Below are 27,618 nucleotides of genomic sequence, written 5' to 3' on the forward strand. Positions count from 1 at the left end.
CATATATTTTCAGATTAGTTCTATATACATAAATTTTATAATATTCAATTCAATTCAATTCAATAAATAAATTTTATCAAAATTCGTACAGTAGTTTAGTTTTTAAATCAAAATAATCGGTTTTTCTACAATTAAAGTATTTTTTTGTGGTTTTTGGTTTTGAATTCGCCATTGGTAGTTGTGTTTGCATGGCTGTGTTTCGGTTTGAAGGGTGGGATATGGCAGTGAATTTACAGGGTACAGAGGAATAACATCTGAGTCCTCAGAAATGGCAAGGCAATGGGAATGGAGAATTTCCATTCGCCTAGGTGTATTAAAGTTTAATAAATAAATAAATAAGTGTTAATTCCGAAACTGTGTCGCTCGTTAAGGTGTTACAATACTCCTCTAACGAAGAGGCCGGCCGTATGCCTGATTACTATCTTTTGAAAATAATTAAAAAATAACGTATCTAACAATGCTTACCCAACGCATTTATATTAAAAAAAAAGTATTTTAATATGGCGTAAAAACACTTCCCGCGCACTTGCAGAGGTACTTTTTGATATGACGTAAATGTACTTCTCTGTAAGGGAGTAGGTGCTGCAATTTCGATACATTCGATTAATTATATGAATGTCTACGATTAATTGCTTATTGTGTTCTATACGATAGTGTCAATGGTAGATACTAGAATGTATAACGATGCATTATAAGAGTATCTAATTTGCAATTACATCACTTATTGTTTGCAAAGTAGTTCTCTTATTTGGCCGTATTGATTTGTTTTCGAAACGCAATTCTGTAATAATTTTTATGTTGACGACAAATTTGGCTTGTCACCTTTTGTACTCAAGTGCTGGCAGATTTTACGTATATTTTTTTTAACAAAATTATATTCGGGTCTTAACACCATGTTGTCCCGGTATAGACACACTTTTAGCTGCATGCGTCATGAATCAAAAGTTTTAGTAGGTATCACAGCACAATGCAGATACGTATTATTTATCTATATTATTTTCTTAATTAAATTCGTGTAAAAAGTCCATTATAATTGCTTTGTTAAAAAAAACACACTGTGGTTAATTACCTGACTATAAATGGGATTAGTTACATGCTTCGCTTAGATACGGGTTTTTTTTTGATGGGTGAAAATGGTATGGTAACCCCGCCTGCGCCAACGGGACACGCTGGCGGAGCACCAGTGAAGGGTGACAGATGAGAATGAAAACAGGCCAGTTAGCTCATCATGATGAGTTCATCAGGAATTAACCATGATAGTTTCCAGGGAGAACCGCGAGGAGGTCGACCTGGTTGGGCATATTGCTAGCAATGGGATTCTCAGTCTCCATTACTAACAATCCCATTCCCCCCGCTTAGATACGGGTAATAATAGAGTTTACGCTATAATTTCTTTGTTCGAAGTTGTGCCTCGGAAAAAACGTATTGCAGTATCTTATCTTACTAGCCTTATCTTCTCTTATCTTATATTACTTCTTATATTACTTTTTATTACTTTAATTACTTTTTATCTTATCTTACCTTATCTTCTAAAAAGAAGTAAGATAAGATAAAAATCTTATCTTACTAATATAAACAAATTGTAACTAGACAATATCTGTAGATATGAGACATTAAAAAAGATATGTGATAGGTTTTAACGAAAGAATCTACTTCTTTCATTAAAACCTATCACATACTTTCTTTAGTTAAAACAGTAGTTTTTAGTTTTTTATTATCTGTCTACCTGTCTGTATATTTGTTCCAATACCATGTAAAAATTACTGCATCAAATTTGATGCGGATTTCACAGTTGTGTTTCTGTAGCTTTAACTTAAAACTGGTGTATATTTTTATCTTGATACACCATTAAGAATTGGCTAATGACATATTAACTTTTTTTTTCTTACAAACAATCTATATAAATAAAAAAAAAATGGCAAATGTATGTAAGCTATCATCACTTCAGAACAACTGCATCTATTTAGCTAATTCTTTTTATTTTACTTGTAATTACCAGGCTAAGGATTGTATGAAAGAAAATGTTTGAAAAATAATACGCAAATGTAAAAAAAAAATAGGTTAGAAGTCGTATACTTGTGCGAAATTAGGGCAGGTGGATAGTTCGCTTTAATGATAAGGACAACTTGCTAGTGGCAAATGGTTTAATACTAAACATACGAAACGTCTTATGGTATGTACGCACTCAATAACTAAGCAAATATTTAATTTTTATTATTTCTTTTACACTTGTTGCAGGTGTTGGTAATTAATTGGTATGTAGATATTCTGGATATGTTTATGTAAAAGAAAGAATAATTCTATAATCCTCAATGATAGACAAATTATGGCAATCTTATCTGTGGACCAAAATATTCTTTATCATCATCATTTCAGTCATTATCCGTCCAAAATATTCTTATTTTATATTAATCTTTAACTTCGTACGTGTATATTTTGAAAGTAGACTCCCAGTAATATAATTTTAAAAACCAAATTTGAACTGGTGTAGTACAAAAGTAGTAAACTTTTTACAAATGTTTGCTATGGCTTTAGTAAGAACATTATTAAGACTTCTCACATATTGAGTTTTCTAAAACTTCTTTTTTATACCACGAAAAGGTTGCACACAAGCATACAGCCAGTTTGTTGTAGTCACTGTAGCCAATGGATTTAAATATCGCCTAAGTAATGTCTGGAAAGTGCCAAGCGAGGCAACTACTGGAAAAATCCCCTAATAGAGAGAAACCTATGTTCAGCAGTGAATATTTAACGGCTGATAAGACGCCGATGATGATGATCTGGATGTTATGGACCTTATAGATTATGAGTCTTACGTATGGTGTGATGCGGTTTTTTCCACAGATAGTGTACCCAGTGCCATTGTCATATACTTTCGAAAGCGCAACCGGTCCTAAGGGGAACACTTTCGCTCCCTTCGTATTGCGGTGCAACTCTGTTGCATAGCTAGTTGCTAGCGATTGTAATTATATTGCAAATTGCAGTGCAATGCAAAACGTGTAGGTACGCAAGCTCCAACGGACTTACTATTTACATAATAATTATAGAAAGGCTGTGTTCAATGGTTGCCGGAAAATATTGTACGATAGATTTTTTTTAAGAGTTTATAAATGTTTTATTAATTATAATTTATTGTAAAAGAACAGAGTAACAATTAATTATGACAAAGTTTTGAAAGTCACACCAAAATTTATTGTTTTTTTTATTTATTTTCTTATTAACGTTTTATTAATATAATAAAATTGTAAGTAGATATTATCTGTACATGGGAAGTATTCAAAGAAAATTGATATGATAGGGATTTAAATACGACCAATTGTTTAGTTTTTAACCAAAATATAATAACTAGTTTTACCATAATGGAAGTAAGTTTTTTTTTGTGTAACACATTTTTAATCATAAATAGATATAAATACTATCTTAATATGATAAAATTGTAATTAGATATTGTTAATACATGGGAGGAGATCCCATAAGAGATGGGAGAGTTTACAAGGAAAATAGATATGAAAGATCTTAGTAGAATATCCTAATAGAAGCTTAAACAATATTTTTTTTTTAGATTTTATCTTTCTGTATAATTGTTCCGGCATTACACAAAAATCACTTCACCAAATTAGTATCGGATTTTACAGATGTGTTACTGAAGACTTAACTTAAATACTGGTCCACGTTTTATGTCGGTACGTTATCTATATGTAGTCATTGTTTTCCCATTTTTGAAATCGACTTGTACGAAATAGCGGAGAAAAGTTACCTATTAATATTATTGCAAATGTGAATACTATTTATGACTCAACGTAAATGTAATTTGACTATGTGTTGATTAAATCAGGTTATATATTTGTCTAAAAATATAAAAAAAAAAACAATTACGAAAATAATGTTTTAATAGATTATTGCGAATAAAAACGTTCTAAGCGAGCGGAATTTGAACTCACATATTTACAAGTACTATATTATGGGATGAATGAAGGACATATATTACATATATAAGTCTTTCTACGTACCCAGTAAATTCACGCCATATCCCACCCTTCAAACACGAATGGGACAGAGGTACCCAAGCAATCGACTTTAGTATATCATCACTCACCGGTACTCAGCCAGCGTATAACGATAGCGAAGGCGAACCTACCATTCTATTTTTCACCCATTAAAAAACTGTGACCGTTCGCTTAACTCTCTTATCCTTATTAGTAATCCTTATTAATACTATAAATGTGAAAATGAGTTTGTTTGTTTGTTACTTCTTTGCGCCTTAACTAGTAACTATGAAATACGGGATGGAGAAGGATGTACGTTACTTTTTATCCCGGTCAGTGAACATATCCTGATCACGAAGACGAAGTCGCGGGTAAAAAACTAGTATTATGAATGTGATAGTGAAGCAATTCTTGGTCTTACTCTTGACTCTTTAATCCTTAAATACCTGAAGTTTCAAATTTGATACCGGGGTTATAAATCGCATTGGGCGCCTACAATCGATTTTACTTTAATATTTAGCTGTTTACCATACATGTTACCAAATGTTTTTTTTTTTCAAAATAAATATATAAAAATATCGTTTTGATTTTTTTACTATTTTTCCCCATTAGTAAATACAGTAAAATCAAATTAAAAAACACTTATATATTTTTTAATTTTATTTAAAATATCAGGCTTTTAAGGGTTAACAGCTAAATTCGTTATCGTGAAATTTGGTGTACATATAAAGACATAGGCTCCTTCTTATTTTCGTCAATTAATGTAATATATAGTATAAATAAATTGATGCACTACCTGTTTATATGTATATACATATAAAGCTCGAACAAAATAAACCTGAGAAAACTATGGTTTCAACCAATGTGGATAGGTGACATAACAGAGTCCTACAGAACCGGTTTGTACCGGTTAATACATACTAAATGCCTAGAATATGTTGTAATTATGTAAATAAACCTACTGCGCACACAAAATTACGATCTCGAGTAGGAATAGTAAATGTGATTCGAAAAGAAAATCGAAAATAAAATCTAGAAACATCCACTAGCAGTTTTAAGTAAATGAAATGAAATATGTTTTGTTTCACCTAAAATTACATTAATACAGGAAGCGGGATCATATTAAGTACCAGCGACCCGCCCCGGCTTCGCACGCGTGCAATATTTGTTTGTGTAACTTTTAAACTGTTCAACACATTTTAGTAAGGCTGATATATTGGCGTGCGTGAAAGTACCGAGGAATAACATCTGAGTCCTCAGGACGGTTACTACTTTCCATCAGGTGGATCGTCAGCTTGTTTGCCATTCTAAGATGCATAAAAATACTGCACTAATATTCTATAAGATTTTAAAATAATCCGCTTGTGAAATTAATTTTACTTTTAATATAAAAACCATCTTTTCAGCTGATATATATATATATATATATATATATATATATATATATATATATATATATATATATATATATATATATATATATATATATATATACTTAGATATGGTGAGATATTTTGTCGTCAACTTTTTTGTACAGTTTAGCTGTAATACATATTTTTGCTATATATTTTATTTCTTTATTTCAAACAGCTCAGGTAGCGCACGCCATATTATAAAATTTTTGCAAACTTCAATTTAAATTTATGTGACTAATTATAGTAAATGTATATTTACTAAAATAAAAAGTAGTATATATAGCACTTAGAGATAGAATACCTTTCTAACAGTGAAAGAATTTCCATAATCGAATCAGTAGTGCCGGAGGTTACCCTGAACATCCAAACTTAAAAATTTCACCTCTTTATAATATTAGTTTTTTTTTTTATACAACTTAGAATGACAAGTAAGCTGACAGCCCACCTGATGGAAAGTGGTAACCATCGCCTATAAACATGAGCAGTACCATGGATATAACAGAGTATACTGTTTCTCCCATGATACCCCCCATGCGTTTCCATTCCTAGGAACTTAGATGTTATTCCTCTGTACCCTGTAAATTCACGCCATATCCCATCCTTCAAACCGAAACACAGCCATGCAAACACAACTGCTTCACGGTAGAAACACAAATGGGACAGAGGTACCCAAGCAATCGACTTTTGTACAAAGTCTCCCTCTGGTTTAGTAAGTATAGATGAACAATACTTAAAACATAAGGTTACGTCGTTCAGAAACATAATTTGTACGAGATACTTACACTTGTAAATAATGGTTTCATTGAACTTGATAAATATTTCATTTATTATATACCAGTAAAACCATATTGTTGATGTAGAATAAGTATTCTGCGCCATAATACCGTGTACGTCATTCGAGATGACCTCTGTCGAAGCCTACAAGTACACTGTCCTATCAAATATTCAAGTACAAACACGCAATGGTGATAATGTCTGCCAATTTACACTTTATTAGCACTTCCAAGAGGTTTTCCGTTCTATACATAAATATATCTATGTACTTAAAGTAGGCATTTACATTATTAATATAATAACATAATAAAGACCTAGATATAAGTATATAAGTATCAAATATACGATGATATGATATATATAAGGGAGAAAATAGTTAGTAATGGGGTCTAGCAGCCCCGTCGTTAGCATTATACCCTGTCAGGTCAATCTCCACATGGTTCCGCCTGGAAAATATCTTGGTTCATTCTTGAATTCGTCATAATGGGCGAACTGACCTGCTTTCATCCTCACCTATCATCCTTCACTGGTGTACCACCAGCATATACCGATAGCGAAGACAAGTTTACCATTCTACGGTTACCTATTAAATAAAAATACAAAAACTACAGCTCTGTCTGTTTGAATTAAAATGAAAGTGGCCTATTGGGCATTACATATTATAGATAAATGTACATATTAATTCACTCTCTGTTTACTAAATTTCATTCAAATCATAATAATAATTCATGCGGACAAAGCCATGGGATACAACTAATCTAAGTAATATTGAAAATGCAAGGTTGCAATTTTTATTAGTATATTTTTTTATTCAATTACTTTAAAACATATGAGTTAAATGGAATAAAATTTGGTATAAAGTATTATACCATGAATTAGGTACTGTTCATCTTAGTTTAAGCGGGAAAAGCCATAGTGACATAGATTATAATTTATAATATAGAATACTAGAGCGCGAGTCGCTAAATCGTATTTTCTTAAAATTTTTCGTAAATAAACATTAAATGTTAAACAATAGTTAAATTACATCAACAAATAATTTATATATTCCAAAGAAAAGAAAAAAAGTGAAATTAAAAACTAAACTAAGAAAAGAATTGCGGAAAATAGCAAATTATGTAGTATTTTTCTAGATGGATGATAATTAAATGGTAACCCCGCCTACGCTAACGGTATACGCTGGCGGGGCACTAGTGAGAGATGATGTGGTGAGATTGAAAAGGCAGGTTAGTTAGTCCATCGAGATGAATACAACTGGAATTAAGCACGATGGTTTCCAGTGGGACCACGTGGAGGCCGTCCTGACAGGGTAAATTGCTAGCAATGAGACTGGTAGTTCGCATAACTACTTGTAACAATTCCTTCCCTTCATTGTGTAGTATTGGCTAATTTTTAAGTCATTTACTATTTATGTCTTAATAAGTGAAAAAAAAATCTATGCTAAGAAAAGAATTCGATTCCCATAGACAGTAGTTTGATTCTTTTGCAAACACAATGTGCGAACTGCTAATATTGTCTGTTATTTCTTCTCACAGTTTAATATGTTCCATTATTTAGTTACTATTGCCTTTTGGTCATTGAACCAGAATACGATTTTTTACTTCCTTATTCGTGAAAATTGGCCGTGTGGGTCCCGGCATAGAATAGGCCACCCCTTCCTTTCCCGTGGATGTCGTAAGAGACGACTAAGAGGGGGTGAGGGATAGGCAGCAACGACCCTCTTAAAACATCTCTAAAACCTTTCTGCGGTTGCCAATACGCCTGCCAAGCATGACAATTACTGGCAGAACCCCACAAGGGGGAGGCTTATGCTCAGTTATGGACAGTTAAAGGCTGATTGGATGATGATGATCCATGAAATGTCAAACGTCTCATAATTTACAGGGCACAGAAGAATAATATCTGAGTCCTCAGGAATGGCAACGCATGGGGGATATCAAGGGTGAAACAGTATACTCTTATACGTCCATGGTACTGCTCATGTCTATAGGCGACGGTTACCGCTTTCCATCAGGTGGGCCGTCAGCTTGTTGCCATTCTAAGTTGTATAAAAAAACTTATTTTACCTTTTAAAATGTTTTATCTCTTTCTTTAATAATATAATTGTTATTACTCGTAGATTCGTTTTCTAATTGAGATGTTTTTTTTTGATGGATGAAAATGGAATGGTAACCCCGCCTGCGCTAACGGGATACGCTGGCGGAGCACCAGTGAAGGGTGATCGATGAGAAGGAAAACAGGCCAGTTAGCCCATCATGATGAATTCATCAGGAATTAACCATGATAGTTTCCAGGGGGAACCACGAGGAGGTCGAACTATTTGGGTATATTGCTAGCAATGGGATTCTCAGTCTCCATTACTAACAATCCCTTTTCCCCCTCTAATTGAGACGTTATATAGATAGATATAAAGCAATCGTTGATCCACAGCGCGTCTTCGTTATCTTACTTAGTAGTTATATTTACTTCCTTTGTAAAAAGTGATAAAAATAACAACCTTCGGTTTTTTTTTTATTTAGATACTTGCCTATTATGCGAATAAAACGGATCCGCTCTGCTTGGTCGATCGTGAACGTTGTCCTTTCATCATCGAGCATCAAGGGCTAACTAGCAGTGCACGACTTGTTTATAAATATTTGATTGTAATATTATTGTTGATTTTTTCATAATTCTTGTTCTCTGCTTTTTCGTTTTTATTATGTATGGAATACTGGCCAAATATATTATTTATAGTTTTTATATTATTATTTACCAAATTCGAAATTGACACTCATTTCTATGGTTTCCTTTTGGCTTCCCTCCACGGATCTAGTCTTCTAATTTCCTTTTGCCAATATACATATATTTCCTATTTCCAATTTCACTAGTTTCCTTTGTTGCCCACATTTTTTTGTTTTGTTCTTAAACTGTCTAATGACACTTATTTAATACTAGCTTTTAACCGCGACTTCGTCCGCGTGACTGGGATATGTTTACCGCCCGTTATATATAGTAGGTTTTTTTTATACAATATAAAATATCTTAGTAATTGATTAAGCCGTTGAGGTACTATAAGGCAACAAACATACTCTCTTTTACATTTTTTTTATACAACTTAGAACGGTGCAAAAACTAACGGTCTACCTGATGGAAACAGCACATAACAGATTATACTGTTTCGCCCATGATACCCCCCATATGTTGATATTCCTGAGGACTCAGGTGTTATTCCTTTATACCCTGTAAATTCAATGCCATATCCCACCCTTCAAATCAAAACAGCCATACATACACAACTGCTTCGCGGTAGAAACACGAATGGGAGAGAGGTGCTCAATCACACGACTTTTGTACAAAGTCCTCTGATAATTTTTAAACTGGTATTACATTTATAATTTTGGCCAGGATAAGGCGCTAATTGTCTTAAGGTGTTCTTGTTTTATTCCATTGCAGGTCATTTTTGGAAATTTGTGACATTATTTCTAGATGACGTTAATATCAAAAATAAAAAAAAATATTCAACATGATATTTTCTTTTCAGATGGTTCCATGGTATAATGTCGGCTAAGGAAGCTGAAGATTTAATTATGGAGAAAGGCAAGAACGGATCGTTTCTGGTCCGAGAGTCACAAGCGCACCCTGGCGAGTACGTGCTTTCAGTTCGGGTCCGGGGGCGAGTCAGTCACGTCATGATCAGACAACAAGTAAGTAATTTTTAATTTGTAATAAAATATAACACTGGTTAATATTGCCTACTAGGCACACATCAGTTCAAACAAAAAAAGTCTGTATAAATTCTGGGTAAGCATTTCATTTCATTCATTTTTTTAATTCGAAAATTTTACACTGCAATGTAGGTAGATTTTTATGACGTCTATCGATATCGATATTTAGGACAGAGATATAATATAAATACATAATAGTAAAATTATTACACATATCAATTATTGTGTTGGTACTTCGAGGTGGTTGCATAGATTAATTTACCATCGACAATATAATAACATTGCCGATTCCAAAATAACATAGTGATTAATTACTCTGTGATTGCCTTGGTCGTAGATGATTAACAACTTAATAATGATTGGTACATAGATTAAGGATAGGGCCTGGCATTCTTTTTTTACGGATCAAATGGTGTCAGAACAATATACGTACTAGCCTTAATCTACGCAATCAAGCAATTTAAATTCAAAATTTACTTGGTACGGAAATATTTATCAATGGTTATGCTGACGTCACTAAAGCAGGATCCAAAGTACCTATATGACCATAATAATGTTCATTTGATCGATTATACTACACGTGGTTAATTTAACTGTGGTTAATAACAATAAGTATGTAACTCACGATTTGTTTTCATGTGAGGGCGGCCACGTCACGATTTGATACAGCCAAACAGGTGATATTATTTATAAAATCTCTCGAGGCAAAGGAAATGAATCATAAGTATGCTGTTTATTTTGATATGAGTCAAACACGACAATTTAGCTACTTATATGAACATGGCTGTAAAATTGCAAGTTAATGATATAATAGTACTCGTAGTTCTTAGGTGGTGTTGTTAGAAGAATAATTTTTATCCGACTTCAAAACGGAAGTTTTCATTTTGCCTCTATTTTTTATATTGTATTCTCAATCGATTTTTATGATTATTTTTGGGTTTACTCCCATGATAGTTTAATAATAATTTTGTGACGACTGAAGCTGATTTTTTGTAGAACAAAACTTTATTATAAAGACATTTATTGTGAAGAAATATCTGCTTATATGGTAAGTACTTCACAATCAGCTAACTATTTTTTATAACTTTTTTGTATGCATCCGATAATAGGCCTTTGCGTTATGTTTTTGCTAATTCTTAACTGATTTTGTTGTTTTTTTTTTTTTTGTAATTAATAGTGTCAAATCTGTCTTCATCGCATACCAGAGTTTTCACTATTGAAGTAAGTTTCTTTTTACAGAACAGACTGTTGCTGTGAAAGAATAATGTACCCTTTACCATCAGCTGACTGATTTTTTTTGGGATGTTTTTTGATACTTGACGCTCTAGATGTATGTGATGATAGGTCTTTCCGTTGCCTTCGCAAATAGCATTTGAAAGCCTTCATGATGGTAAAAGCGTTTCCATGTAGTAGGAATTCCTTTAGCCCACACTACAGAATGACTATAATGAATACCAATGGAATATTTCGAATAATCGCTCACAGAATAGTGGTGCTGTACACATACTTGCTATTCTTGTCTCCTTGAGCGTTCATACTGAAATACGATAAAGTCTGAGTTTTTAATTGTCAAAAATAATTAAATATTTCAATATTCTCGAATGATTATTTTAAAAGTGATCTGATAATCGAACTAAAATTATAAAGAATATTATTCATATAACTCTACTACAATGTACAGAACTGCCGACAAACAACTCCGTTTGCTTCATGCTTGCCTGGTAGGGAACGCCCTTACGTATTATGTCGGCCAACTTTGATATTTGTTTGGAGTTAAATTAAATAAATAAAAATATTTTACACGTACTTGATTTATTGTTTTTATAAACGTTCACACAGTACAAATAAAAAAAATGTGATAAATTAATGATAACAATTTAAAGGCTAACTGTATTGTATGTATATCGAAAAGAATTGTCGATTTTGTTCGAGTAGATTATTATTATTAAATTACTAAAATAAGTCAATTTTAGAATATTTACATATTTTTTTATGAATATAACGTATCGGTATTTTTTTAATGGATGATAATGAAATGGTAACCCTGCCCGCGCTATCGGTATACACTGGCAGGGCACCAGTGAGGGATGATTTGTGAGTATTAAAAGGCAGGTCAGTTAGCCTATCGAGATAATTCCACTAGAATTAACCACGATGGTTTCCAGGGGGAACCATGTGGAGGTCGACCTGTTAGGGTATATTGCTAGTAATGGAGCAGTTAAACCCGATTACTAACAATCCCTTTCCTCCCATACGACGTATCGGTATTAGGCTTTATAAAGTTTCCTTAGCCTACAATTTTTCTTTATCTAAATAACTTGAAAATAATTTAAAAGTCCACATTCATTCAGAATTCTCGAAGTATTCTAAATAATTGATTGTAAAATGTAACCTTCTACAGTTTTATTTAAAACATGTTTATTTATCTCTAAAAGCCGGAAACAAATGCGAGAGACGTACATATTCGTATATTATAATTACTTTTTATATCGAACCCGCACCAAATTTGTCTGATTAAGATGCACTGGAGTCATTAAAGATGGCTGCTATTAAAATCCTTACTTTTAATATTATGGGTTTAACCGAAGCACATTTGCTCGCCAGATGAATCACCAATTTTATTTATATGTAATCCAAATTACATTGTAGGTATTTTCTTTTCAATCGACTTATAGAAGGAAACCTTTTTGGTTTGTTTGTCTTTTTTACGTATAGTATGCGATATCTTTGCATATTCTAAATAGATATAAGGGCATTTCTTTTTAATTGGAAGGAAAATCTTTATCATTAATACTTTATTAGTTTGATAAAGTTTGAAGGCAACTTTTTGTACAACATAAAGTATTTTTTGGAATAAAATTAATATTAGAAGTAAGCGCATTTATTTTATTTTTTAATTAGTCGCTACGACATCATAAATATTTACAGAAACATAGAAGAATATCTACGTAAAATAAATTTCACTATGTTAATTAAGAGTCGGCATTGCTCTTATATAAATGAAACTGGAATATGAGTCTATGCAACCACCTAGAGATATTAAATAAATATTTATAGTGTTGTATCTACAACTATTTACAATATTCTTCTGACAAATATATCGATATCGATAGTTTTTATAAAAAAACCTTTACTTGCTAGTGAAATATTTCAAATGGTTCATAAATTTTATACAATCGTTTTTATAAGTAACGTGGGTCTACCGTGCTGTGTTAAATTGATAGCATCCAGTGGCGTCCTCTTTTTGTACATGTATTTTATCTAGCGACACAACCGTTATGATCCTGTCTCGGATTTTGCTTCTCAGATGCCCCACCGGCGTATAGAGGGCGTCCTTAATTATAATCAATTCGTCTCTATTACTGAAATGCAGACAAAAGCATCTTACGGTAATCAAGTAGTATTATTATAGTCCCCTGATATTCAATAACAATTGGATGTAACGAACAAAAAATTACGTCTTAACTCATTCTACGCCCGCGGTGTTCTGCAAAGATTTTTTGCTTGTTACGACATTAATTTTTGTTACCAAAGTGAACCCGCCCACGCGTGGTTAATAAACTAAAACAATAATTTTGTACTGTGGCACGTTTAATGTCGCACAGAATTAAATCATTAATATTGGTGACGACTCATGCCTTTGGAATTAGTACTTAAAGTACTTTCAAGTTACGCGTATTAAAATTTTTTCCGTATCGTAATTACAAAATAGAAAAAAAAATTGTAGAAATCATAAATTATCATGATTTTTTAGTTTTTTTTTTTAACGGAATGTTAACCCTATCTGCGCTATAAGTATACCTTGGCGGAGCATTAGTGAGAGATGATAAATAATGAAAGCAGGTCACTTACCCCTTCATGAATTTAACAAGAATTAATCACGATGGTTTCCAGCGGGAACCACGTGGAGAACGACTTGATAGGAAATATTATTAGCAATGGGGCTGTCTTGTGTGTTTTGATTTTTCATAAAAAATAAAATTTTTGGTACCTAATTAAATGATATGTAAACTAAAGATATGTATGTATATTCATAGTTTTTATGTCAGTGTGAATAGTTAGAGATATTAGCATCTTGCCCATATCTGTCCCTTTAGTGCAGAGTAAATCTTAATAAAACATTGCTGAGCCTATTTGCCCAAATTGGTATGTTAATGGTGATTACGAGTATCATATGCAGACAATTAGTAGAAAAAAATTACTGTAGGAATTTATATGACATTTGAATTATTGCCGTGTGGCCCCAGTATAGGATAGGCCACCCTTTCCTTTCCCGTGAATGTCGTAAGACGCAACTAAGGGAGGGCGAGGGATGGACAGCAGCGTCCCTCTTAAAACATTTCTAAATCCTAACTACGGTTGCCAAGTTGCCAAGCATGACTACTACTGGTAAAATCCCCCAAAAGGGAGGCTTATGTTTAGCAATGGACAATTAATAAATATGATGATGATGTAATTTCGGTGAAATAATACAGTAATAAGCATATAGGCGTAATACCATAGTCTTCAAGATTAGCAACGCATGACAGGTACCATGGGCATCACGGTGTAATTCTGTGATGTTTATATTGCTATTAATATTCACAGTTGCTGATTAATTGCCACTTTCCATCAAATGAGGCGTCAACTTTTTTGCCATTTTATTCTAAAAAGTTAGACGCATACGATCTGCTCTTTGTCTTTGCACTTCTTTTTAAATGATTAACAGCAACATAAAGTGGAAAGGAAACGACATAATATTAAAAAAAAAAACAGACGAAGGAACAAAATCAAAGTTCGGGTTAAGGATCTCGCTGAGTCATTATGACGGTATTGGGATCATTAAAATTTTATTATGAATAATGTTATTTTAATAAATTAAGTACCAACTGAACTGAAGAATTTGAAGGCTCGACTTTTTGTCGATTGGCAGTCATAGTTATTAATCATAAGACATTATTGTTAATAATATTTTTTTTTGCGTGCTACAAGAAGATTAAAATGTGTATTGAATATTAAGGTGTGTGGGACGAAACAGATGGGCGTTACGCACGAGCGAACTAGCCGCGTTTTAGTACTCGACCGAGTAACCAACGTGATGATTTTAAATGCTTTATTATGATAAAAACAGAAAATTTATTGAACTAAGTGTCTCCTGTCAAAATTAAAATACTACCTTCAGGTACCAAGAGAAGTACAAAATTTTCTGTTCTAACCAAAAGTTGTCTGGAACGATATTATAGCGATATTATACCTTTTTATGTTTTCTTAACTGCATCCTGCGGTTTCACTCGCGTTAATTATTATATAAATTATCGTATGCGCTAAATTAGGATGTATGTAGAGGATCACAGTGAAAAATAATATTCTTAAGACTAACAATATGTATAATATGCGTAGATACTTGACAAGACAACCATTTGAATAGAAATAAAAATTATATAAAATAATATCAACATATATATGTGGCCAGACTTAAATTTACATTACGGCCACAAAGAAGTTTCAATAATATAACCTATCCGTGTATTAAATTTCATTTAATTCTGTTTAGTAGTTTACGCGTGAAATAATAACAAGTATCTATACATTCATCTACTGAACTATCCTTACAAACTTTCGCATATGTGACATTAATAGTATTACTGTAATATACATGTTTGATAAAAAAAAGTAAATAAGTTGCCGTTAGCATATACGTGGGCAAGAAAAATACACTAAAAATTGCTGTTTTGCTCTACCTATTGCACAGAGTAGCGATGTCGTATCTATCGACAGATTCGTTTGTAGATTAAAACATTCATCAGGATGCATTAAATGACTTTATTTTCAGCGCCATACACTATTAGCACAGGCACTATTTCGTGTTCATCCAATAAAGAAAACACATTATATTTTTTTCTCTCTCTCAATTTACACCGATTTGCCCTTATTCTGTCGAGCATCTGCGTATGCCGCTAGTATGTGGCGAGCCCGACATCGTCGTATATTTTTGTATTTATCTGCATCTAATTTCTACAACAGGTTTGCCCTGAATATTTCTTTAAGTACGAATATTCGAAGGCTAACATGCCTGTGCTGAGGTCGGCCCCCTACACTTTTGACACACTTTCAATGATCGATTCTCCTATTTAAATCGTTAATTAAATCGATCACAATTCGATTATTTTCGATGTTATAACAACAAGTTATTAGGTTTGTTGTAATTGTTTGAAAAACATGATTGCGTGTAGTGTTGCGCAATGAACGTTATGACAAGAAATATTGAATTGTGTTGGAAATACAAGAAAAAAAATTGGTGTCTATTATCTATTAATATATTTGTCTGTATGGAAATCCCTTATGAGGTAGACAGAGTTGTTTATTACTTTATATTGGTTACTACATATAATAGAAATTTACATAAATGAATCGAAATATTGCTCAAACATATTTCTATTTCTTTTTATGTACCAAAAAAAAAACAATATTTTTTATTTATATGTATAACATTGTTATATTTTACTTTATTTACTTTGTTTGTTCTATGTATTATATTATATATGATATATATTAGTTCTCTTTATCCAAAGGTTGCCTGGAAGAGATCGCTTTTAGCGATAAGGCCGCCCATTGTTTTCTCAGTGTGGACATTTCTTGAAATTGTTTATATCTATTTATAATAAGTCTACTATTGTGATCTTTTGGAGGAAACAATAAAGAGTATATATCTATCTATATGTATGTAATTTAAATAATATACAATAATACTATAAAGCGAAAGAGTTTGTTTATTTGAACGCGCTAATCTTTGGAATCATCAATAGGAGTTGAAAATTTCTTTTTGCATTTGATAGGTCACTTCTTGATCACTATACGACCATTGACGAAGTTAAATATAATAAAGATATACAGTATGAGGAATTTCTTGTTGTATGTTAGGTATTCTATGGTATAATGGTAGACAGATAACGATAGTAGTAATTTCTAGTTACCTTATGACTAAGAAAGTAGGTCAATGTATTTTTGGGTGCAGTTACGTTTCTATGTCCAGATATCTATCACAATGTATAAGCTAAAAAAGGTTTTATTGAATTTTATTATAAATTAGAAATTTCGACCATTACATAGTTACAAAAAGTTGATTTTTGTATAATATATATTTTTTATAATATAGTTTCGTAAAGAAACGTAAAAAGGACGATGATGTGACTTTAAACGTTCGACGTCCGTCCGTCCGTCACAACGCTATATCTCAGCAAACGTCAATTTGAAATTTGGAACTGTTTTACATAATTCTAGAACACATATTTTTCACTGGAGATAAAAGAAAAATATATTTTCTTTGCTAAGTAATCCAAAAAATCTTAAACTTTCATAATGGTCTAGTCCAAGTAGGGTATCATAAGAAAGAGCTTCATTTGTATATTATAAAACTAATATTTATTTATTTATATGTTGATCTAAAATGTAAGGAAAAGACCACCTCCAATCCCCTCCCCAACCTTATCTCTGAAGTTTGTGAAGCGAAATATCTGAAATAATAACAGTTTATAAACTTATACGTGAATATTACAGCAAAAATAAAACGATGTTTCTAATTACCATAATTTGTAACTTAAATTAAATTTATTAAAAAAAAAACTCTAAAAACAAATTTAATTATACGATTAGGTTTCTAGCCATAGTTATAACCTAAATACAGAATTCCTTATTGAAATAACAAGAATAGTGATATCTGTTTCATATAATAATATAATAAGGAGGTCATTTTATACCTTATACTCATATTTTTATCTACAAGTCTAATATTTCAATAGATTTTTAGTCAATAGATGGGGTTGTTAAAACGCGATATGATATTCCTATAGGGAAATGTAAATACCCTTGTATTACGAGTATGTTTCAAAGAATTTCTCTCACGTACCGCGCCGATTGACTTTTGTATGTTATGGAAATTGTGACCTTTTAACACACACGTTCGTCGTTTTGTAGTGAATAATTGATTTTATTTCTGATGATGGTTGTGTGTTTTTTTTTAAAGTCACGGCGAGTGTATAACACATTAAAAAATATATCTAAAGACAACAAAAACATTTTTAGACACGATTATTTCATGTACGAAAATCTCGCTGAGTGAGTTCAACTCACACTTGATCGTTTTTTCTAACGATGTAGGAATAAACTAGTAGGAATAAACCTATAATAGTATTGAGTTATTTTAAAACATAATACCATATTATATCAACCGTTAATTGTCCACTGCTAAACAGAGACCATTAGGGGGAGGGGAGGGGGTGTAATCGCAGTTAGACTTTTGGTGATGTTTAGGCTTTACATATGTTTTAAGAGGGATGCTGCGACCTATCTCTCGCTCTGTCTTAGTGACCTCTTACGATACCCACTGAAAAGGAAAAGGTAGCCTATTCTATGCTGGGACCACGCGGTAAATATTATTCAATAATATTAAAACAAAGATATAACATTTATAATTTATAGCTATTATTTTATTTTATGCGGAGCGCATAAAAATTATTTCGAATAATCAATTACTGAATGGCGAATATACAAAAACCAATTTTTTTTTTTATACTAAGAATGGCAAACAAGCTGATGGCCCACCTGATGGAAAGTGGTAACCGTCGCCTATAGACATGGGCAGTACCATGAACATAATAGAGTATACTGTTTCGCCCATGATACCCCCCATGCGTTACCATTCCTGAGGACTTAGGTGTTATTCCTCTGTACCCTGTAAATTCACGCCATATCCCACCCTTCAAACCGAAACACAGCCATGATTATACTCGCAACTGTTTAGTAAGGTTTGGTAATTTGATGGCTCATACAGCGTTTAAGGTCTATCGCCATATTAGGGCATTTTGGAGAGGCTAGTCCGGTGAATCACGTCAGGTCTTAGAGTGACTTGTACGTTCACAGAATTGGTCGAGTTATCGTGAATTAGTCACTAAATATGTGTACTTGTTGATAATCAATCTTGTGAAAGTTCTATCCTCAAGGGCTAGAATAAGAGAAAGTGCATTTTATGAATGTATTTTCTTAACCGACTTCAAAAAAGAAGGGAGTTCTATGTTCGACTGTACAGCACCTCCTTCTGGAGATTCTCATTCGATTGTATTTTTGTAATGTTCGTTACCTCACAACTTTTTCAGTTATAAAGTGATTAGAAAAATTCTTTTTTATCTGAAAGAATATACTTACAGATTGGTCCCATAGAAATTTTACCAAAATCGGTGCAGTAGTTTAGTTTTTAGATAAAATAATTAGTTATGCCACAATTGCAGTAGTTTTTTTTTGTGTAACCCCATTTTATGTATCCCCACTTATATCTCTATCAATTGTGGGTCAATTTTAAAAACTATATTTTATGGTTATAATCAAAATAACCATCCATTTATTTGGCAGAAAAAAGAATATTTTATGAAGTCATAATATAATTTACTATAAAATATTATCCCAATAATTTACATGTATAAATATTCCTGCCTTCCGAGGGAGTAGGAAGAAACAGTAATCTAATAATGCCTTTCATGCGATGTCGTCCCCGAGGGCTAAGGTATTCCATTCGTATTTCGTATTACACAATGGCCCACCAAAATCTGAATTTAAAACAGTTTAGATTCATATCTCATATGCTACAAATTTTGTAGTCCATAAAAAAAAAATTCTTTAATATCAAATCAAAACTCTTAAAATATCACCAAAAGCCCAACTGCGGTTCCCAACTCGTCTACCAAACGTGGCAACTATAAACAACTTTGAGGGGTTTTGCTTATGGAGGAAATGCAACCGCATTTAGGCTTTAAAGATGTTTTAAGAGGAATGCGGCTGCCTATTTCTCACCCTTCCCTAAGGGTCGCCTCTTACGACACCCAAGGGAAAGAAACGGGTGGCCCGTTCTATGCCAAGACTATACGGCCATAACCATAAAAGGGATCATATCTTTTAGTATTTGCATTTTGAATGAATCAGTAATTAAAATAAGATAAAATTTGAGAATAATGATTAATGAAGCTTAATGCTGCAAACAGCATCACGTTTTAGTCCGATCTTGTAAATTATCTCTCATTTCAAAATACTAGAGATTAATTTTAGAGACTAAATTATAACCACATTATGCACTACCATTTGTATGGTAATTGATTTGTTAGTAAAAAATACGTCAATTGACTTTTTTCTTTTTTTAACTTGAATTAAATAACATGTCAGTTTTATTCTATACCTATTATATCAATACCCCCTATAGGAAATAATAAAAATCGTTAAATAGGCTTATTTTTAATCTCACTATGAGTTAACTCGGACCCGAAACTGTAAAAGAGTTAACTCAAAGTAATGTACATTACTTGTAACTCAAAACACTGGACTGTAATTATTTTCTAAAGCTACATTAAAAAACAAAAAATGTTTCGAACAATTTTAAAAAGATGTAGTAATTAAAATATAAAACAATATATATATAATAAGATTGCTAGTGTATGTTATTTTCGCGCAAGTGTGTGTATTTTAGTAACTAAATTTTATAATTTAGTTAATAAGATTTATTTTATTTTATATAGGTACTACTAAGACAGGAGACTTTTCAGTATTAACTAACATCTCGTTTTTATAAAATATCTTGAAAAGTAGAAAATAGATTAAATTTAATTAAAATCGGTGGTGAGTTCTATTTCCAGATTCGCCATATTATTTGGAATTTGATAGACTAATTTAATTAGTCTAGTTTATTCTAGACTTTAGCACTTAATCTACCAGGCGATCACGCCTCGATAGGAAGTATACATTTGTGTTGCATTACGATGCAATGAGAAATAGTATTATTATAAATAAGGATATATTTCAATCGTAATAATGATATTTTCCTTTATTTCAAATATTTAATTTTTTTCTGTTTCAATATTATTATTTTACCTTTTTTGTACCTAATTGTAATATTAACACCTGACTGTTTAGTATAATAGTCTTCTTTTATATAGGTATATATTTAAATTTAGATATTATATAGAATTGATTTTTGCCATTCAGTATGTTTATAAAATAAAAATTGTTAAATATTTCGCTGTAATATTTAATTTTTTTTAATAATTATTAAAATAATAATTATTTCTTGTTCAGGAAAAAAGTAAATATGTTATGTGTATATACATGACTAATGATTAAAATTATAATATCCTATAAATATATAGAGATTATTGTTGATTTACGTTGATTACTCGATATACACTCGTCAATACTATAATTATTTGCAATAAGCTATTACCTCTACGGGAATACCTGTGTTCTATATATAAAAATCAAGTAATCATAGTAATTATGATCTATTAGAGTAAATAGCTGCAAAAAGTATACATATGAAAAGTGTTTATTAGTTTATATATAGGTAATGTAAAATATTAAATAAAATGGGATTATTTCAAAATGTTTTAAACATTAAGTAGGGTTATTCTGTTCTATCTTCGTACGGTGTACGTATGCTGTGACTAAGGTATCAGCATTTGCAAGAACTATATGTTACAAATATTTAATGTATGTATATGTATAGACATACATTATCACCGTGTGGTCCCGGCATAGGATGGGCCATCACTTCCTTTCCCTTGGGTGTCGTAAGAGGCGACTAAGGGAACTTTATGGTCGAAGTATGGGCAGTAGTGTCCCTCTTCAAACATCATCATATCCTAACTGCAGTTGCCAACCCGCCTGCCAAGTATGGCAACTACTGGCAAAATCCTTCCTGGGGGAGGCCTATAACAATAGGAACAACAGAAGCCAAAACAATATTTTCTACAATTTTTACCTGTTGATATATTTATTTCGACATTATGCAATAACTTTTGAAACTATATATTTGAATGCAATTTTTATTACATATTCCTGAAGATTCTCTCAATTTGATGTGTTATGTCTTGCTACGCCATTCTGGAAGTACTTTATTTCAGTGGTTTAAAATCCGCGCATACGAAATTGCAGATTAGTGTCAAATATATTTATTATCACAAATATATCGATATTTCTCTTTCTGAAAGCTCTTCGAATCTCCTTACTGTATCTAGACAGTATGCTTCTTTAGTGCTATGAGTTGTATCTTACAAAACAAAGTATCGAAAAATCTGTATCTGATAGTTTGTATATTTATCGCTATGAATTGCTTCCAACACAAAAAAAAAATTAAGGAAAAATATATACTAATGCAACATTAAGTAATTACACTTTAATTATAAGTTACGATGCTAAAAGTCCGGCCAATTTTTGTACCCAAATTATTTTAATACGACATTGTAAGCTCTCAAAATTACCAATGCAGCTTATGATTTTTTTACCTCAGTATGTATTTTTCATTTATGTATTCAGTTAATAAAATCTAAATTGAATAATATTTAATATATAGTAGCTAATATAAATAAAATTTAATTAATTAAATTAGTTTTTGTTAATTCCTAATATTAACTAATTAATAGATACCTACTTCCACATTTCGTAAATTCTGTTTCGTTTTGTAAAGTGACCAAATTCCTAGTTTATGGCCTGGTTTAGTGCACAGCGTGTTGTATTTAAGTTTCAGTATTATTTCTGTACAACTGCATACTTGTACATTGTTGCACCGGTACTAGGAAAGCAGGAGTAATTGAGCATGCGTGGAATTGCATCCGTCGAAGTGGGTCAGCACCATTTTAAGTCGATAATGCAGTGGAGTTGCAGTGATAATGCAATTTGTACTAGGAATGCATAAACAGATAGGACGTTATTACAATAGTGTCATATGTGCCTGACGTCAACCCTGGAAGTACATATTCCGCTTCTGTACAGTAACGTCGAGGTGTTTGAGGCGCATTGGTGTCGGATAAGGCAATGATTTTGGTTTTCAATTGAAAAATATTAACTTGCATCGTATTGTTTCTAAGGTAAGATATATTTTTTTATTGAACGCTAAAAATTTATTGCAATTATTGTTTTTTTTTTTAAACCTTTAAACGTCTATAATACATATTTTTAGCCAATTAAATATTTTATGTATTTTCTTTGTACTTTGTTATAAATTTAAAAAGAAATTACCGAAATTTATATAAAAAAATCAAACAGATATTAATTAAAGTTAAAATTGGTTTCTAGAAGGTTTTAGTTATTTTTTGATAGTCCTTTTTGTGTATTTTGTAGTTTTGTGTATTATAATTTTTTTTTTGCTTTCTTAAACGTATTTGCTTTTGTTTTTAGCTTTAAGTCAAACTATCATTCTCAAATGGTTCCTGGCTTGGCTTGAGTTTACGATAAATGTTTTATCAACTAGTCCTCAGCAGGCTATCGTTGTTAAATGCAGTAAAAAAAAACTAATATGGAAACGAGTTATGCGATTCTATCATTGTTTTCAACCGATGACGATTAGTATGGGAAAATGTGGAATTCAAAGTAATTAACTGATTGCGTGTTTAAACCACATCGCGTTCTTCGTTCGTTCGATTCTTTATGTATTTTGATACTGGTATAATAGAGGCGTTGGGAGCTTTCTTGGGTTTTTACCACTGGGTAAACCCCTTATTGATTCCGTACAGGGATGTTTTGGGATTTAATAATTCTAAAAATATCTGTGTATGTAACTGTAATTATATACATTGGAAAAAAACTAACCATGCACGGTTAGAGTCTATCTCTGTCGGTACCAGGGCCTTTAGCGGCCCTTCGTAATTGGTTATCGTTTTATGAATGCTTCAATGTTGTAGGGATTTATTGTATATATCCATCTCTTTCTAACGAATTTATTATACTATTGTAGATATGATCAGATACGACCTAGATGAGACAAAATGAACTGAACTATCTATCTTGGAGATAAGTTAACCTTTGCTCCCATTGTATCTATTTATATTTATCACTGTATTTTTGAGTGCAACGAAGTCTATTTACCTAATCTTCTTTCTCTTGATTTATATGTGTATAATAAAAATAAACTTTTACGGATATAATGATATAATCAAATGTCTACGATCACGCGTATCTCATGAGATAGATAATCTAGATAGGAAACAAGTTGAAAGGCTAGATGATTCCACTATTGTCGAACTTTGAATTCGATGCAGTAAACTGGCATAAGCTAATGTCACTTTCAAAAATAATTTAATTTAGTAGTGACAGCTTAATCCATTTAAAAATTAACTATTTTTACTAACGTAAACCTATTAAGTTGTAATTCTATAAGTTATAATAAATTAAACAAGGCAAGAAAAAACCTACCTATATCGATTATTTTTTTATTTATGTCCATAAATAAAAAAATAATAATACAGCAATAACATGCAACACTGGAACTGTCAGTTTACTGCATCGAAATAAAAATCCGACTATAGGTAACTCAATTTTTACGGTCGCTTCTCGTACGTCTAATATTAGAGATTTGTCGTAAGATATGTAAAAAACCATTTTATTAAGCATTTTTGTAACAATTTAGAATAACTATGATTCTAATTTGTATAATTCTCTGGCTATACTATCTAACAATAAATAAATATTACTGGACATATTGCACAGCACTATCTAGTTGCAAATTAAGTAGTGTGTGTGTGTGGGGGGGGGGGGGAAGAGATTGTTAGTAATGCGGACTGCCAGTCCCGTTATTGGCAATATGCTCTGTCAGGTGGACCTCTACGTCGTCCCCCATGGAAACCGTTATATTAAATCTCAGGTGTATTCATCACGATCGGCTAACTGATCTGCCTTTCCATTCTCATTTACCCCATCCCTCATTGGTGCAGCGCATACCGTTGGTATACCAGTATACCATTCCATTATTACCTATTAAAAAAAAAATTAAGTAGAGATTGTACTATGAGTACCAACCTAATGTGTGGATCGAACCCGCGACCATTGGATGATGAAGCGATCTGTTAAACCACTATACCAGCACGACCGTCAATGATAGTAGGTAAAAGTTGATAATATAATACTATATTAATAATGTACAATGTATAGGGAAGTGTTGAAAATATTACCTTAAATTTGACGAAATGAACGGAATTGATATCATTGTCATTGGCCCATCATCATCGTCATGTCAGCCGTCAAGTGTCCATTGCTGAATATAGGTCTCCTCCATAAGAAAGGTCTTGTCAGTAGTTGCCACGCCTGGCACGCGGGTTGGGAAACACAGTTAGACTTTGGTTTTAAGAGGAACGCTGCTGCTCATCTTCTATCTTTAAGTTCCTTTAATCGTCTCTTACGACAATCATGGGAAAGCAAGAGGTAGTCCATTCTATACCGGGACTACATAGTAATGTTGCTTGTAAATAAATAAATAATATACACTGACCTCCATCGACGTTATTGCTTCTAATATGTGCTACCCTTAATAGCTGCAGAACAAAATAGTTTTTTTTTTATGCAACTTAGAATGGCAAACAAGCTGACGGCCCACCTGATGGAAAGTGGTAACCGCCGTAGACATGAGCAGTACCATGAACATAACAGAGTATACTGTTTCGCCCATGATACCCACCATGCGTTGCCATTCCTGAGGACTCAGGTGTTATTCCTCTGTACCCAGGAAATTCACGCCATATCCCACCCTTCAAACCTAAACAAAGCCATACAAACACAACTGCTTTACCGTACACGTTATATTTACCTCTGGTAAATATAACGTGTTTAAAGTAATGATTTTCAAATGCATTACTTTAAAAAAATTAGAACGCGAAATCGTGCCTCAAAAATCCTATTAATATTATAAATGCGGAAGTTTGAAGGGATAGATGAATGAATGGATTTACGTTTGTTACTTCTTCACCTAAAAATTACAGCACAAAATTTAATGGAATTTACTACACGGATAGGTTATATTTTAAAGTAACACTAGCAATTTAAATTTATTAAAAAAAAGAACAGTGTAATTATGACTAAATTAATATACGATTGCAAAATAAATTATCAAAATCGGTTCTCTAGTAAAACATACAAAGTGGTTGTGATAAGGCAATCAATAAGGGCATAACACATTGACAAGCTACCTACCACAAACATAATTTATGACGTCACAAGATGTAATACGTGTCTACTACGCGACCAAAAAATAAAGTACTTGTTGACAGTGCGTGCAGAGAATTTTAATTTTTTTTAAAACGTCCTTCACAGTTAATAAGGAAATTTAAAAAAAAAAGTTACCCATTTTCCTATTTCTGTGTCGTATTTCATTGTCATGTAAACAGTAGGGTCGCCACAGATGGAAATAGAGAACTACTAAAATATATGCTTTGATATTAAAAAAGTTAATTATTAATTGCAAATCCTCCCTTTATTAAACCTTTTCGAAAATATCTGTCGCACTATTTTTGTTAATATTCTAAACTTTTTCGCCTCCCCCATAGACTGCCATAAAGAATGGTCCTGAGCCACCTGCATGCACTGACTTCCTGCAATGTATTTCAGGTTGTCACTCCATCAAGGGGTTTTTTTTATGGGTTTCAATGGTATGGTAACCCTTAATTAAATCACTAGTAAGCTATGGCTAACGCAGTGTAGGACAACCCCCCCCCCCCACTAGGGGGGAAAGGGATTGTTAGTAATGGAGACTGAGAATCCCATTGTTAGCAATATACCCAACCAGGTCGACCTCCTCGCGGTTCTCCCTGGAAACTATCATAGTTAATTCCTGATGAATTCATCATGATGGGCTTACTGGCCTGTTTTCATCGTCACCTATCACCCTTCGCTGGTGCCCCGCCAGCCTATACCGATAGCGCAGGCGAGGTGATCGTTTCATTATCATCCATTAAAAAAAAATATGTAAGTACTGTGTAAAATACAAAAAGTGTAGGCAAATTGACAACCCTATTCCGTTTTGATATCACTTAAAAATACTATTTATGGCATACGTGACTACAGGCACGGTGTGACCTTGGGCACTAAGTTAGAACATTATTAGATACTTAGATCATGTTTAGTTAAGAACATTGTTTTACTTCTAAGTAGATTATTAAAATTTATTGAATATGACTCAAGTTCCCGTCATGTTATGTGTTAATAAACATTGAAAACTATTAGTCGATTGATCGTATCCGTGTAACTCTAGATCAATAATGTCTAGATGGAGCGTTTGCCTACAATTTTTTTTTTTTTACAAAATAATGCGCTCTTAAAAACGTATTAATTTTATTATATATATATAGATTTTTAACACTAAATCCGTCATTAATTATTGATATTTATTACCAATATTGTATTTTTGGACAATGATAAGAGGTAAAATTTTAAAATTCAATCTAAATAAATAACAGTTATATATATATATATATATATATATATATATATATATATATATATATATATATATATATATATATATATATATATACGAGGTCTGTCCGGAAAGTTCGTATAAAAGTGTTCTGGAATGCGAGAAAGAGGAGTGGGGAGGCCAGGTAAGCGCAGGACCCCTTCCTTATGTTCCTAACAATGCTTCAGTTCTGGTCTGACCGCCGTGCGGTGCGAACTGGCTTGTCACGCCATCTGTGAAGTTACCTCTTAACGAAACCCCGTCGGCATGGAGCCCGCTTCCGTTGAAGAGCAGCGCGTCGTAATCAAGTTTCTCTCGAAACTCGGCAAGAATGGCCGTGAAATTTTTGCCGATCTCAGAACAGTTTATGGGGATGATGCTGTGAAGGAACCAACCGTCCACAAGTGGCTAAAAAGATTCAGAGAGGGCCGAGAAAGCGTTCAAGATGACCCACGTTCAGGACGTCCTTCCACTTCACATTCCGACGAAAACGTGGAAAGAAT

The 27,618-nt window shown here is 32.4% G+C and overlaps 1 protein-coding gene across 3 annotated transcripts in view; it reads left to right on the forward strand.

Moving 5' to 3' along the window:
- Positions 1–27,618, forward strand: part of LOC113520692 (tyrosine-protein phosphatase corkscrew-like) — a 73,759-nt gene that overhangs the window by 24,786 nt on the left and 21,355 nt on the right. For 2 of the 3 annotated variants that reach the window (XM_031911470.2, XM_026906101.3), the window contains exon 2: positions 9,696–9,858. In XM_031911470.2, coding sequence (XP_031767330.2) covers positions 9,696–9,858 — 163 coding nt within the window. Of the gene's footprint in view, positions 1–9,695; positions 9,859–10,753; positions 10,928–27,618 lie in introns of those variants that run through there. The other variant, XM_031911471.2, reaches the window with a different exon arrangement.

This window comes from Galleria mellonella, unplaced genomic scaffold, assembly GCF_026898425.1.
Source record: "Galleria mellonella isolate WM207_F2 unplaced genomic scaffold, CSIRO_AGI_GalMel_v1 utg33, whole genome shotgun sequence".
NCBI classification, from domain to species: domain Eukaryota; kingdom Metazoa; phylum Arthropoda; class Insecta; order Lepidoptera; family Pyralidae; genus Galleria; species Galleria mellonella.